This window comes from Bombina bombina, chromosome 3, assembly GCF_027579735.1.
Source record: "Bombina bombina isolate aBomBom1 chromosome 3, aBomBom1.pri, whole genome shotgun sequence".
In the NCBI taxonomy this organism is placed as follows: domain Eukaryota; kingdom Metazoa; phylum Chordata; class Amphibia; order Anura; family Bombinatoridae; genus Bombina; species Bombina bombina.
Genome location: NC_069501.1, coordinates 515,704,916 through 515,717,398, shown reverse-complemented (window position 1 = coordinate 515,717,398; position 12,483 = coordinate 515,704,916). Strand labels below are relative to the sequence as shown.

At 36.4% G+C, this 12,483-nt stretch overlaps 1 protein-coding gene across 1 annotated transcript in view; it reads right to left on the bottom strand.

The window, feature by feature from the left end:
* The window catches only part of SYT2 (synaptotagmin 2), a 93,087-nt gene that overhangs the window by 36,375 nt on the left and 44,229 nt on the right, over nt 1–12,483 (bottom strand). The window contains exons 3-5 of the mRNA XM_053704743.1: nt 8,890–9,012; nt 7,329–7,496; nt 5,461–5,628 (exon numbers count right to left, since the gene is read on the bottom strand). Of these exons, the coding sequence (XP_053560718.1) occupies nt 5,461–5,628; nt 7,329–7,496; nt 8,890–9,012 (459 nt within the window). The remainder of the gene's footprint in view (nt 1–5,460; nt 5,629–7,328; nt 7,497–8,889; nt 9,013–12,483) is intronic.

The following is a 12,483-nucleotide window of genomic DNA, read 5'->3' as shown; positions in this document are numbered from 1 at the left end:
CTTTTGGGACATTCTTCAAAACAGGCTTATGTTATGTGCAGCAGGCTACCTAGTTCTTGGTGGTGATTTTAATATGGCCCCAAAGCATCCTCTAGATAGACTCAGGCAAAGCTCCTACACTATAAAAACTAAAAGAGATCATCTGGAAACAAAGCTATTCAATAAAATTTCACATAATTTAAAGATTACTGACATATGGAGACTGAAAAATCCTGAAGCCAGAGATTTTACTTGCCACTCAAGGGCCCATAAATCGCTATCACGGATAGATCTGTTTTTGCTCGATGATAGGCTTTCTAGCTCTAACATAATTGCAGAAATCTTTCCAATCACTATTTCGGACCATGCGCCAATCTCTCTGCAGTTTCAGTTAAGCCCCACCTCTTTAAGAAATACGGGCTTTCGGTTTCCTCACTATTTAGCCACAGATAACAAGTTCAAAAATTGGCTCATAGCCAAATATCGTGAATTTTCATTATTTAATCGTGAATACATTACTAAACCGGCTATCTTTTGGGAGTCAGCTAAGGCGGTCCTGCGAGGCGAAATTCTAGCGTACACTATAGCAAGGACAAAAAAACTTAAGGTAAGAGAAAAAGAACTACTGAAATCAGTTACAAATACTTATAATCATTATATACTACTGAAATCATCTGAGAACTGGAGGAAGTATACAACTGCATTGCGTGAAAGAGATTCATTCCTTCTCTACCAATCATCCCAGAAAGACCTAAAGATGCAGGCAAAATTGTATCGCTTTGGGAGCAAAACTGGGAAGCTTCTTGCGAATCTGGTTAGTCGCGACAGGGCCTCTCCCTTAATAAGTTCACTTCGCCATGAAGGCAAAATTTATAAGACAGCCAAAGAAATCCTCGATATCTTTACTGAATATTTTAAATCCATATATGCACATAAGATTTCTGATTTTAAACAAAGGGAGGAATTCTGGGGGGAAACGCATTTTCCAAAGTTAACTTCTCAAATACTGGAACAGATCTGTGCCCCGATAACAGAGATTGAAGTATCCGCTTCAATAAAGAAGCTCACTCTTAATAAAACCCCGGGACCAGATGCCCTTCCAAATGAATTTTATAAGATCCTAGTGCCAGAAATAATACCCCACTTAACTTCACTTTTTAACGATCTCTACATCAAAGGTAACACCCCCTCCCCTGATTTTGTGGCTTCATTCACTTCCCTTGTTCTTAAACAGGGTAAAGATCCAGCTGAAAAAGAGTCTTACAGACCAATCGCGCTTCTCAACACGGATTACAAACTTTTGTCATCAATACTAGCATATAGGCTTCAATCTCATCTGCCTAGTATCATACACGAGGATCAAGCTGGTTTCCTGAAGAAACGCAACTCCTCAGCTAAAATAAGGGAAGTGTTTCTGGTAATAGACTATTTCAAATCAGGGGAGGGGCAGCGAGAGGTGGCTAGAGAGGGTACCCCTGACCTGGCAATTTTATCAATAGATGCAGGCAAGGCATTTGACTCGGTTCATCATGATCATATAGCATTTACCTTACAACAATTTGGATTGTCAGGTCATTTTCTGACTTTTTTTAATAATCTATATAAGAATGCTTACACGAAAATAATAGTTAATGGCTCCCTCACTCAGGCCATAAAATTAGAAAAGGGTACGAGGCAGGGGTGCCCTCTCTCTCCGCTTCTCTTTGATCTAGCTATCGAACCTCTTGCTAATCAAATTCGTCAGCAAATTGAAGGGATCAAGATCAATAGAAAAGTCTTGCATACTGCACTTTACGCTGACGACGTATTAATATATATGTCAAATACACAAAGAAACATTCCAAAACTCCTCTCTATAATTGAAAAATTTGGATCTTTCTCAGGATACTCTGTCAATTCTTCAAAGTCAGAACTTCTTTGGATTAAACAAACCCAAAATTCACCTATATCTACCCCTTTTAAAATTGTTCAGGATTCTTTTAAATACTTAGGTATCTGGATATCGGCTAATCCGGACAATTGGTACTCATTGAATATACTTCCAGTGTTAGTTAGCGTTAAAGAAGCGCTAAAAAACTGGCAAAATCTCCCACTATCAATGTCGGGCCGCATAGCTTTGTACAAAATGTCTCTCCTCCCCAGAATTCTTTATGTCCTTCAGAATACTCCCTTGCTTCTTAAAACAAAAGATGTTACTTCATTTAATTCTGCCTTACGAGTATTTATCTGGCAGAAGAGAAGACCCAGAATCTCGTTAGCTAGATTAGCTGTACCGAGAGATCAGGGAGGACTTTCTCTACCGGATCTTCGTCTATATAATCAAGTATTTCTCGCACGAATCATGGTAGACTGGCTTTCTAACAGTAATTATATTACAAGCGGGGAACTAGAGAGTAACATGATACATCCCTACTCATTAGTAGCACTGACTCATTGTAATAGTAAAATAATCCCTATTGAAATAAAGAAGATGAGCTCCATCTATAATCCACTCTCCACTTGGAGAAAGATTGGCTCGGTTCTTCACATAAATACTGAAGTCTCAAGACATCTCCCAATATTGAATAATCCCCAGTTTGTAGCAGGCGTACAGTCAGCTGTATTCTCCAAATGGGCATCACTAGGCCTGGTAAGACTGGAACAAGTATTAGATTTCGAGAGGAGATGCATTAAGTCTTTTGATTCTCTCAAACAGGAGTTTGCTATTCCTAATAATAATTTCTTTGCATATTTGCAGGTGAGACATTTTGCTCTCAAGCAGATCACTGACTACGGATGGGAATGGTCTCTGGGAGACTTAGAAAAGTGGCTGATATTATTTAAAAACGGGCTCACATCAATCTCTTACATCTATCAAATTTTGTCTGCTCTTAAAGGCCCTGATGTTTTGGAGAAACTCTACTATAGATGGTCCCCTCTGCTCCAACAGGACTCTTTGGACCCAGCTCTTCTCACTTTTTCGATTCAGGAAACTCTCCGGGTTACTCTCTCAGCTACGTGGAGGGAGTCACACTTAAGACTTCTCCACATGACTTACTTCACTCCTGAGAAAGGCGCTAAATGTAGGAATTTGGGGTTCAATAAATGCCCCAAATGTTCATATCCATCCGCTGGCCTGATGCACATGATTTGGGACTGCCCAAAAATTCACAACTTCTGGTTAAAAGTTCAATTTTGGCTTAATAACATAGTCAAGGTCCCTTCCTTCACATTTTCCCCCAGGAGGATAGTATTCTTTGCTGATGACCCCACGCCACCATACCATATTAGTAAAATTATAAGTATGGCTATCCTCGCGGTTAGATATTTGATTTTAAAGAAATGGAAATTAAAAGCCATCCCGAGCTTAACTGAGGTCAAAAATTGTTTAAAAAAGCAATGTATCATTGAGCAATTGGATACTAACTTGCAAAAAGATCAAGATATAAAGAATTTCTTTTCCAAATGGTCACAATTTATCAAAGCACTTCCTTCCAGTGAGATTGAATACATAATTTATCCTTTTAAGGATAGTGAACTTGTTTTACTAGGAATATGGTAAATTCTAAGCATACCTTATCGCCGGGGTTTCCTCGGAAGTTGAAATTAGACTACCCTCCCCTCCCTTTCTCGTATAAATTGGGGTTTTGTTTTTTTTTTGTTTTCGTTTTTTGTTTGTTTTTTATGTTTTTTTTTTTTCTTTCTTTGTGTGTTTTGTTTTGTTTCGTTTTTATGTTTCTTGTTTTTTGTCGTGTCGTTTTTTTTGTCTGTGTTAGCGTCTTATCTTCGTAGAATCATTGACCCCTCTGTTTGTAGCTGTGATTTATTCTATCTGACTTTGAAAACCAACTTGATGGCAGCTGTTTGTTTAAAAAACAAGAAAAACCTTTTCTTTTGGTCTCCAGTAAGGGGTTAACAAGACGAGTTTAGGTTTCATTTTAGGGTACAATCCTATGCTTTGCCAGAACTAGAGATGGATCTATTCTGGCTCAAATATTCCTGTTCTGTTTTAGGGGAGAGGTTACTATGAACTATCTATATACTTACAGCGAGACCTGGATTAAGGTCTTTCATTTTGTTCTTTATTGTTTTCTCATTGGTCTGATTTTAAAAGCTTGATTATAGCGTATCCCCTAATATGTAATCACTGCTCTAAACCTTATTCCTTTTCTTTCTGTACCCCCATATGGATTACCAATAAAAAAAAATTATTATAAAATTGCATGCTCTATCTGAATCATGAAAGTGCATTTCAATTTTGAATAAAAACATTTTTTCAATATACTTTTTTTTAGCAACAATGTTTCTAAACATCTATCAACATTTCAGCTGCATACCCACATATGTTGCATGTACACAAGTATTCCGTTCAGAGAGTCAGTGTTGGCTTGTATGATCCAAATTAAGCTTTGTGATGCTACTGACAGTTTTAGATTGTACTAGAAGCATTGTTACAGATATATTGCAAACATGTTTATACTTAAAAATGAAATGCACTCATGCACATTTCTGATATGATTAACACATTCCCTTAACTCTTTAACTGCTAAGCCATTTTCACCACCTATCCCGAGTTGTTTTGGATTTTTGCTGCTCACATTTAAGCCCCGCTGTAGGTCATTTTTAGTGAGAATCACACACAAGTCATAGGTTGTTTTTTTTTCAGCAGACCATCATGACGTGTATTAAAAATATATATATTTGTATTTAAATGTTAATAAACTAGGTTGTAAAAAATAGTGTGTGTGTTTGTTTATTTGTTTGTTTTTTCTAATCTTTGTTGTATAAAGAAGAGGGGGTTATCCACATATAAAAAATGCCCTTTGGGTATATAGATATATACAAATGTTCTGCTTATAGAGGCTCCCAAGAGCCTCTGCTCAAATAAATGTACAATTATTCACTCTGATCACTTGGCTATTCAAAGCTAAATAGGGGCATATTTATTTATTTTTTTAAAAAGGGAGTTTCTGAACTTTTTATCTGACGAGCTGTTACAATTCCATAGAGACCCTATGTACGGGTTTCTAGGGCATAAGGGAGTTGAGATTGATCTGATTGAATATTTACTCCTTTCATCCAGACCAGCTCCCTCTGCAGCATCCTCACACTTACAGGTTTCCGGGGCCTGGTGAAGTCACCACGCCCAGGTGATGCCAGACCACTAGATCACCAGGGATAATCTGGTAAGTACAGGGGGGCAAAATGTGCTCCAAAAGTGCCACCCCCTAAGCAACACATGGTTGTCATCCACACTAAAAGCATTGTGCAGATGACGGTGAAGGGCGGTGAAGTACAGAAGTGTTTTGTTGGGTAAATATTAAAGATATTTGTTTCCTCAAAGCAAAGGTTTGATACATAAGTGGGAAATCTCACCCACCAGCACTATTGTCGTGACACTACGTTATGCACTATAGCACATATTTAGTTTCCCCACAATTTTGATCTAGTTCCTTAACCCTCCCCATTAACTTTACCAATTGCAAAGTCTTCTCCACTCACCTCCTCCTTCTCAGCGCTCTGCAGGTCTCTCCATTCCTCAATAGGTTGTCCTAAATCTACAGTGTTCATTGCAACCTTGACTTCCCCGATGATGTCATGTTTGGAAAATCTGTCAAAGTCGTAGATGGACATGCAAAGGGTTTTCCCCCCAAGTTCCTGATATGGAATCTAAGGTTGCAGGATAAAAATATCTTTATCATTATTAGAATTTTAAAAGGGGGTGTAAATACACCATGTCTTATAATATTATTACATTATAAGGCTGAATGTGATCATTAAAACAAGGTTGGCTATTTGCATTTCAGAAATTCTTGTAATAGAGCAAATCAGTGAAAACATAAATACATTTGTGAACATGAATACCAAAAACAACATAAAGAAGATACCATTGTTCAGGAAGAAAGCTTGGTGTCCTGAAAACCTGCTTTTCCTCTCAACGACTAAGGGCTCGCTTCCATTGAGTCGTAATTCAGTTTGCGTGCACACGCAAACCGATAAATATACTGTTGAAAGTAATATCGTTTATCTACTGTTTCCAATGGCGCGTTATACCTCAATATCGGCAGCCGGACTTTGGCTGCTGAAAAGATCTTTGCGTCCCATAGAAAGTAATAGAAGCCGTTAATCGATAAATTATACCAGGTTTCCAATGAAAGCGCTAACCGTTAATACACTGTCGGAGGCTGTCGATACATTGAGAAATATTACACCCAGCTCAACTAGGTGTAAAAGAGGAAAATTGTGCTTTTTGAGACCTATTTTCTATTGAAATTATAAAACTTGTAAATAATGCAAGTGTTTTAATGTAGAAATAAAGTGTTATAAGTAATATTTATTGTTGTCTCATGTATAGAAATAGTTGAACTTATATTCTAATAGAAATATCAGTATCTATTTAAATATAATAATATATGCAAGAACATATCTACAGAATGCAAACTAGACCTATGCCTAGGGCAGCAATAAATATTACTTATATTTATGAAGTGGTAAATATAATTATATTAGAAAATAGTATTTGATTATTAAAAATATGGATAAGTGTATCTTTATTTTTCTTGAGAGGTGATCACCGGTAAGGAGCACGGACGTTAAACGTAAATTCTATAGCATAAGGTCGGGTTACCTTAGCAACTAATTGATTTTCAAGAAATCCGACATCAGATGGAAGCGTTAACACAACGTTAACTTACAGCTACACGAAAAGAGCGACTGCACGCTATCTGTAAAATATTTCAATGGAAACCTGGTACTAAAATGGAGCCGTAAATTACTTTTAGCTGTTGGCCGCTTCGGTAGCTTACGGCTCCATTTTTTAACGACTCAATGGAAGCGAGCCCTTAGGGTGCCAACATTTTTGTTTTTCCTTTTATTTTATTTTTATTACAAATGTATTTATGCTTTACAATAATACAGACAAACAGAGTAATATAGTTTATGCTGGAAAATATACACTTGATCAATTGAAACAGTGCTCACGTTTTCTTTTTTTGCTGCAGCTACAGAAAATGGATTTGCCAAGCCAAAAGTCCAATCAAAATACAAAGGTTTTCCAGGCTCTTATTTGAAAATGCCCTTCAATTCTACATTTTGACCCCTGTCCAACCAAATAATAAATGCTGTTTTAATATAAATGGCTGGAAAATGTCTGTATTTTAGTTGAATAGAAACTTAACGCCTGCCTAAAAAAATACATACACCCGATGACTAAAATCAAAATGTCCCTACAGAGGCTTTTATTTGAGTCTATTCTTCAACTTGTACATCAACAGCACATATATATTTTGTAGTATAATGAAGTTTCTGACAATTAAAGGCATTTTTTTTTTATAAATCAAGCTATCATGTCACTAATGATAATCCCAAACCTTGAAAGTGAAAGTCTCGTTGAAGATGGGGTTGAGTGTTTTCCGATGAACTTTAGTCTCATACTTCTTCTTTTTGTCTGGTAGGAAGAAAATTTTAACATAGGGATCTGATGTGCCGCCAATGTCCAAAGCAGGTAGTTCTGTAGCCTGAATAACCCCCACTTGTATCTGTTAGTAAGAGAAACAGAAATAAAGCATATAGTAAGAAAGAAACAAAAGACAGAGGTAAGAATAAAAAAGATGACCTCCCTTGCACCCCCCCTTTTTTTTCTTCTCCCACTTTTCTCCTCCTTGTTCCTCAAGAGTCTTTTTTCTCTTCTCTTACATTTCATCTCTTCTCTTTCTCCCCATCTAGACAATTATGGTTTGCTGAATGTTTCTTATTTGCCAACTTTAGTTTGAATTTCAAAATTGTTGTTTATACTGGTCACGTGCGGTTTGTCCCGTTTTTGTTTTTTCTTAAGGACTTTTAAACAACAGTGGCATTATTAGTTCTCACAACAAATATATATATCTTTGTTACTAAACGTATCTTTGAAGTTCCTACTACAATTATCATCTGTTTTATGTAACAGATTATATATCTTATCAACCGTCTCTGTTTTCCTTTTAAATGCGAATCAAGACAAATAAAAGAAATAAATAAAAAAAAGATGATGTGACAAAAGGTATTTAAAGGGATAGTAAACCCAAAAATTTTCTTTTATGATTTGGATAGAACACACAATTTTAAACATCTTTCAAATTTACTTTTATTATCAACTTTCCTTCATTCTCTTGTGATCCATTACTGAAGCAACAGCATTGCACTGCTAGCAGCTAGCTGAACACATCTAGTTAGCCAATCACAAGAGACAAATGTGTGCAGGCACCAATTAGCAGCAGCTCCCACTAGTGTAGGATATGTGCGTATTATTTTTCAACAAGAGATACCAAGAGAAAAAAGCATATTTGAAAATAGAAGTGAATTTAAAAGTGTCTTAAAATGACATGCTCTACCCGAATCATGCTAGTTTAATTTTGACTTTCCTATCCCTTTAACACAATTAAAAAAATTGTGCATTCAAAGGGATAGGAAAGTCAAAATTAACCTTGCATGATTCAGACAGAGTACGTCATTTTAAGACACTAAATTCAAATATGCTATGTTCTTTTGTTATCCTTTGTTGAGAAATAATATGCACATATCCTACACTAGTGGGAGCTAGCTGCTGATTGGTGCCCGCATACATTTGTCTCTTTTGATTGGTTAACTAGATGTGTTCCTCTCACATCAGCAAAGGATAACTAGAGAATAAAGCAAATTTGATAATAGAAATAAACTGGAAAGTTGCTTTAAAATTGTATGTTCTATCCAAATCTTGAAAGAACATTTGTGAATTTCCTGTCCCTTTAAAAAGAGATATGGTTATTCAAAGCAGATGTGAAAATGAAATGTATAGAAGTTCAGTTAAACCGTTTGTCAAGAATTAGAAATAGTTGAGAAAATAAGGTTGGAGAAGTGAAAGTTTGGTATCTTAGAGACATTTGCGCCTCTGCACAGGGTACAACTTTTTGTTACCTGGTTATTTTGAAAATCATAGTCTAGAGAGAACTGCAGCTTTCCAAGTTTCTCCTCTTCCTTCTCTTCCTCTTCTTTTTCCTCTCCTTCCGTCAATCCCCCTTCTGCATCGTCATCATCATCCTACAGCATCTGCAAGAGAAGAGGCCATTTATTTCTCCAGTTTTTCTTAAATCTCATGTTCTCCGTTTCCCAGTTCTAGGGGAGCTGAGCAAATGTGTATCCTTGATGGTCAGATATGGAGGTCTATTTATCAAAGGTCTGTCGGACCTTATCCGACAGTGCGGATCAGGTCCGACAAACCTCGCTGAATGCGGAGAGCAATACGCTCTCTGTATTCAGCATTGCACCAGCAGCTCTTGTAAGCTGCTGGTGCAACGCCACCACCTGCAGATTTGCGGCCAATCGACCTCCAGCAGGGGGGTGTCAATCAACCAGATCGTAATCGGGTTGAATTGTGGTGATCTCTGTCCGCCTCATCAGAGCAGTCGGACAGGTTATGGAGCAGCGATCTTTAGACCGCTGCTCCATAACTTGTGTTTCTGGCGAGTCTGAAGACTCGCCAGAAACACGGGCCCTCAAGCTACAATTCAGAGCTTGATAGATAGGCTCCATGGTCTATGTCCTAGAACTCTATTTATGTTATGTATTTTATGAACTTATAAGACTCATGGCTTTTTAAATGATGTATGACGTGGCATATTCAGTTCATATAATACAAGTTGTACAATTCATTTACACACCCAGAGTATAAGAATTAATGAACTAATATTAATTGCTAATTCATTTCAGGATTCCAGGTGGACATACACACAATATTGTCAATTGTCTGATTTTAAATCCATTTAAACATGGATACACACATTTTAAAGGGACACTGAACCCAAATTTTTTTCTTTCATGATTCAGATAGAGCATGCAATTTTAAGCAACTTTCTAATTTACTCATATTATCAATTTTTCTTCATTCTCTTGCTATCTTTCTTTGAAAAAGAAGGCATCTAAGCTTTTATTTAGGTTCAGGACTCTGGACAGCAATTTTTTATTGGTGGATGAATTTATCCACCAACCAGCAAGGACAACCCAGGTTGTTCACCAAAAATGGGCCGGCATCTAAACTTACATTCTTGCATTTCAAATAAAGATACCAAGAGAATGAAGAAAATTTGATAATAGGAGTAAATTAGAAAGATGCTTAAAATTTCATGCTCTATCTGAATTACGAAAGAAAATGTTTGGGTTCAGTGTCCCTTTAAGTAAATGTCTTCTCTTGTAAGCTTTAAAAATGATCACCTGGGCAGAAGTTCGTCAGAAAACTATTCACAGACAGCTGTTACTTAAAGGGACATTCCAACCAAAATTGGAATCCACATGAATACATTTCAGTTTTGAATATAAGCATGTTTGTAATATACATGTATTGCAAAAATGGTTCTAGTAAAAGCTATAGCCGTTTCAAACTTGTATTTAAGTATGCACCGTGCACCAGCATTTTAAACACAGCACTTGCTCAGAGAACCTAAGGTGCTTGCACCATCTGGTAAGGACTCTATTTGTTAATTGCTGACATGATACAAACCCCACTGGATCTCTGAGCAGCTGCAGTATTTAAAATAGAATATCTAGCTATGCTTCACGTGCACATGCAGAGAATAATGTTAACACTTAAACAGTGATATATTTTACTAGAAGCCTTTTTCTCCAATGCATGCATATTGCAACTATGTTTCTATTCAAAGGTGTAATTCATCTATGTGCATTTCTGTTTTGACCATAATTTCCCTTTAATAAATGGGCACCAGGATTAGCTGGCATGCTTGATTGGCAAGTAGGCGTTGTCCATGGGTTAAAATGACAGCTAAGTAAATGCATGGAGAATATGCACCAATCCGAGCCTGCTTATGATCACAGATCGTACAATAGGCACATACAATAGGTGTCAAACACTGAGTTAAAAAGGCTAATGCACACATTTAATGCACTTTATTTTGCAGGGATTGTACATCCATTTAGTTTTATGCCTGTTTAATGGAATTCATCAGCAAATGATCAGTTTCTGGCTTCTTCATAGTGATCACATAACCTATTTTGTAACTAGTAGTCTGTAGACACAGTCCAAGACAAACATATTCATATTTATTTCATTTATGCTTAAAGGGATAGAAAGGTCAAAATTTGAATTGAAACTTTTTTTGCAATATCCTTTTTTTTTTCTTTTTTTTTTTTTGCTACTTCTAGCAAAAGGTGTTACTGTTTTTTTAGAGGCATATACACATATGCTGTGTGTACCCCGTTGAGCACCAGCATTCAAACATTACACCTCAGAGATTCAGAGGTGGTTTGCAAAGCAGAAATTAAACAATTACTTAAAGGGACAATTTTTTTTGCTTTAAAAGATAGATAATTCCTTTATTAACCATTCCCCAGTTTTGCATAACCAATACTGTTATATTATCTTCTGACAGCCCCCTGATCACATGACTTTGTATTTATTATCTATTAACTTGCAGTTAGTACTGTGTTGTGCTAACGCTTAAATAACTCCTTAGGCGTGAGCACAATGTTATCTATATGACCCACATGAACTAGCTGTCTCCTGTTGTGAAAAGCAAATACAAAAGCAAGTGATTAAGAGGCTGTCAATAAAGACCTTTGAAACAGGCAGATATTTAGAGCTTTAAGTGTTATAAGGTATATTAATCTAACAATGTTGGTTGTGCAAATACAATGCAATACACACCACCGCAAGTTCTCACAGCAAGCATAGTGTTTGAATCCTGGAAGCATATGCGTGTATGCTGCTGAAACAGTATTTTTGCTAAGGGAAGTATATATATATATATATATATATATATATATATATATATATATATATATATATATATATATACATACATATACACACATACATATATATATATACATACACACACGTATACATATACAGTACTGTGCAAAAGTCATAGGCCACCATTAGTGTTGTTTTAGCAATGGTAAAATTACCATATATAATTAGTTCTCAGTCTCTTTATTAGAATATAACCAGAAAATAAAGGATATTTATATGCAGTATTAAAAATATAGAAATCAGAAAAAAACTGATTCTATAGGCTAAAGTGGCAAGCATTTAGTGTGACATCCAAACCGCTTGAGGTCCCGTGCTAGCTGAACACGCCACCGAAAATGCAGGAAATCCTGTGGTGTTAGAAAACAGTCGAGGGGGTACACGCCTGTAAGGGGCCGGTTCCGCCGCAAAAAAAGTATATAGAAGATAGGAATGGCTGCACATAACAGGCACAGTAGATAAAATATAACTTTTAATACTGCAGGTTAAAAAGATAGGTACATGGAGGCAACGTAAACAAAAGTCTTTAGTGTAACCTCCCCTTACACTTGAGCATTAGCAGGAACCTGGCTCTTTTAAATCTAAATGGAATGGAGCCCTAATACGGTCATTGATAACACCTGTAATTGTCCTACTATTTCATGTCAAAATGACTGCTGTGAAAAAGGTCTATTAGACAGGTTTGTGCAAGACATGCTTGAGCATTACATACACATGTGGTATGAGTTTAATTCATTGGAAGCTTATAA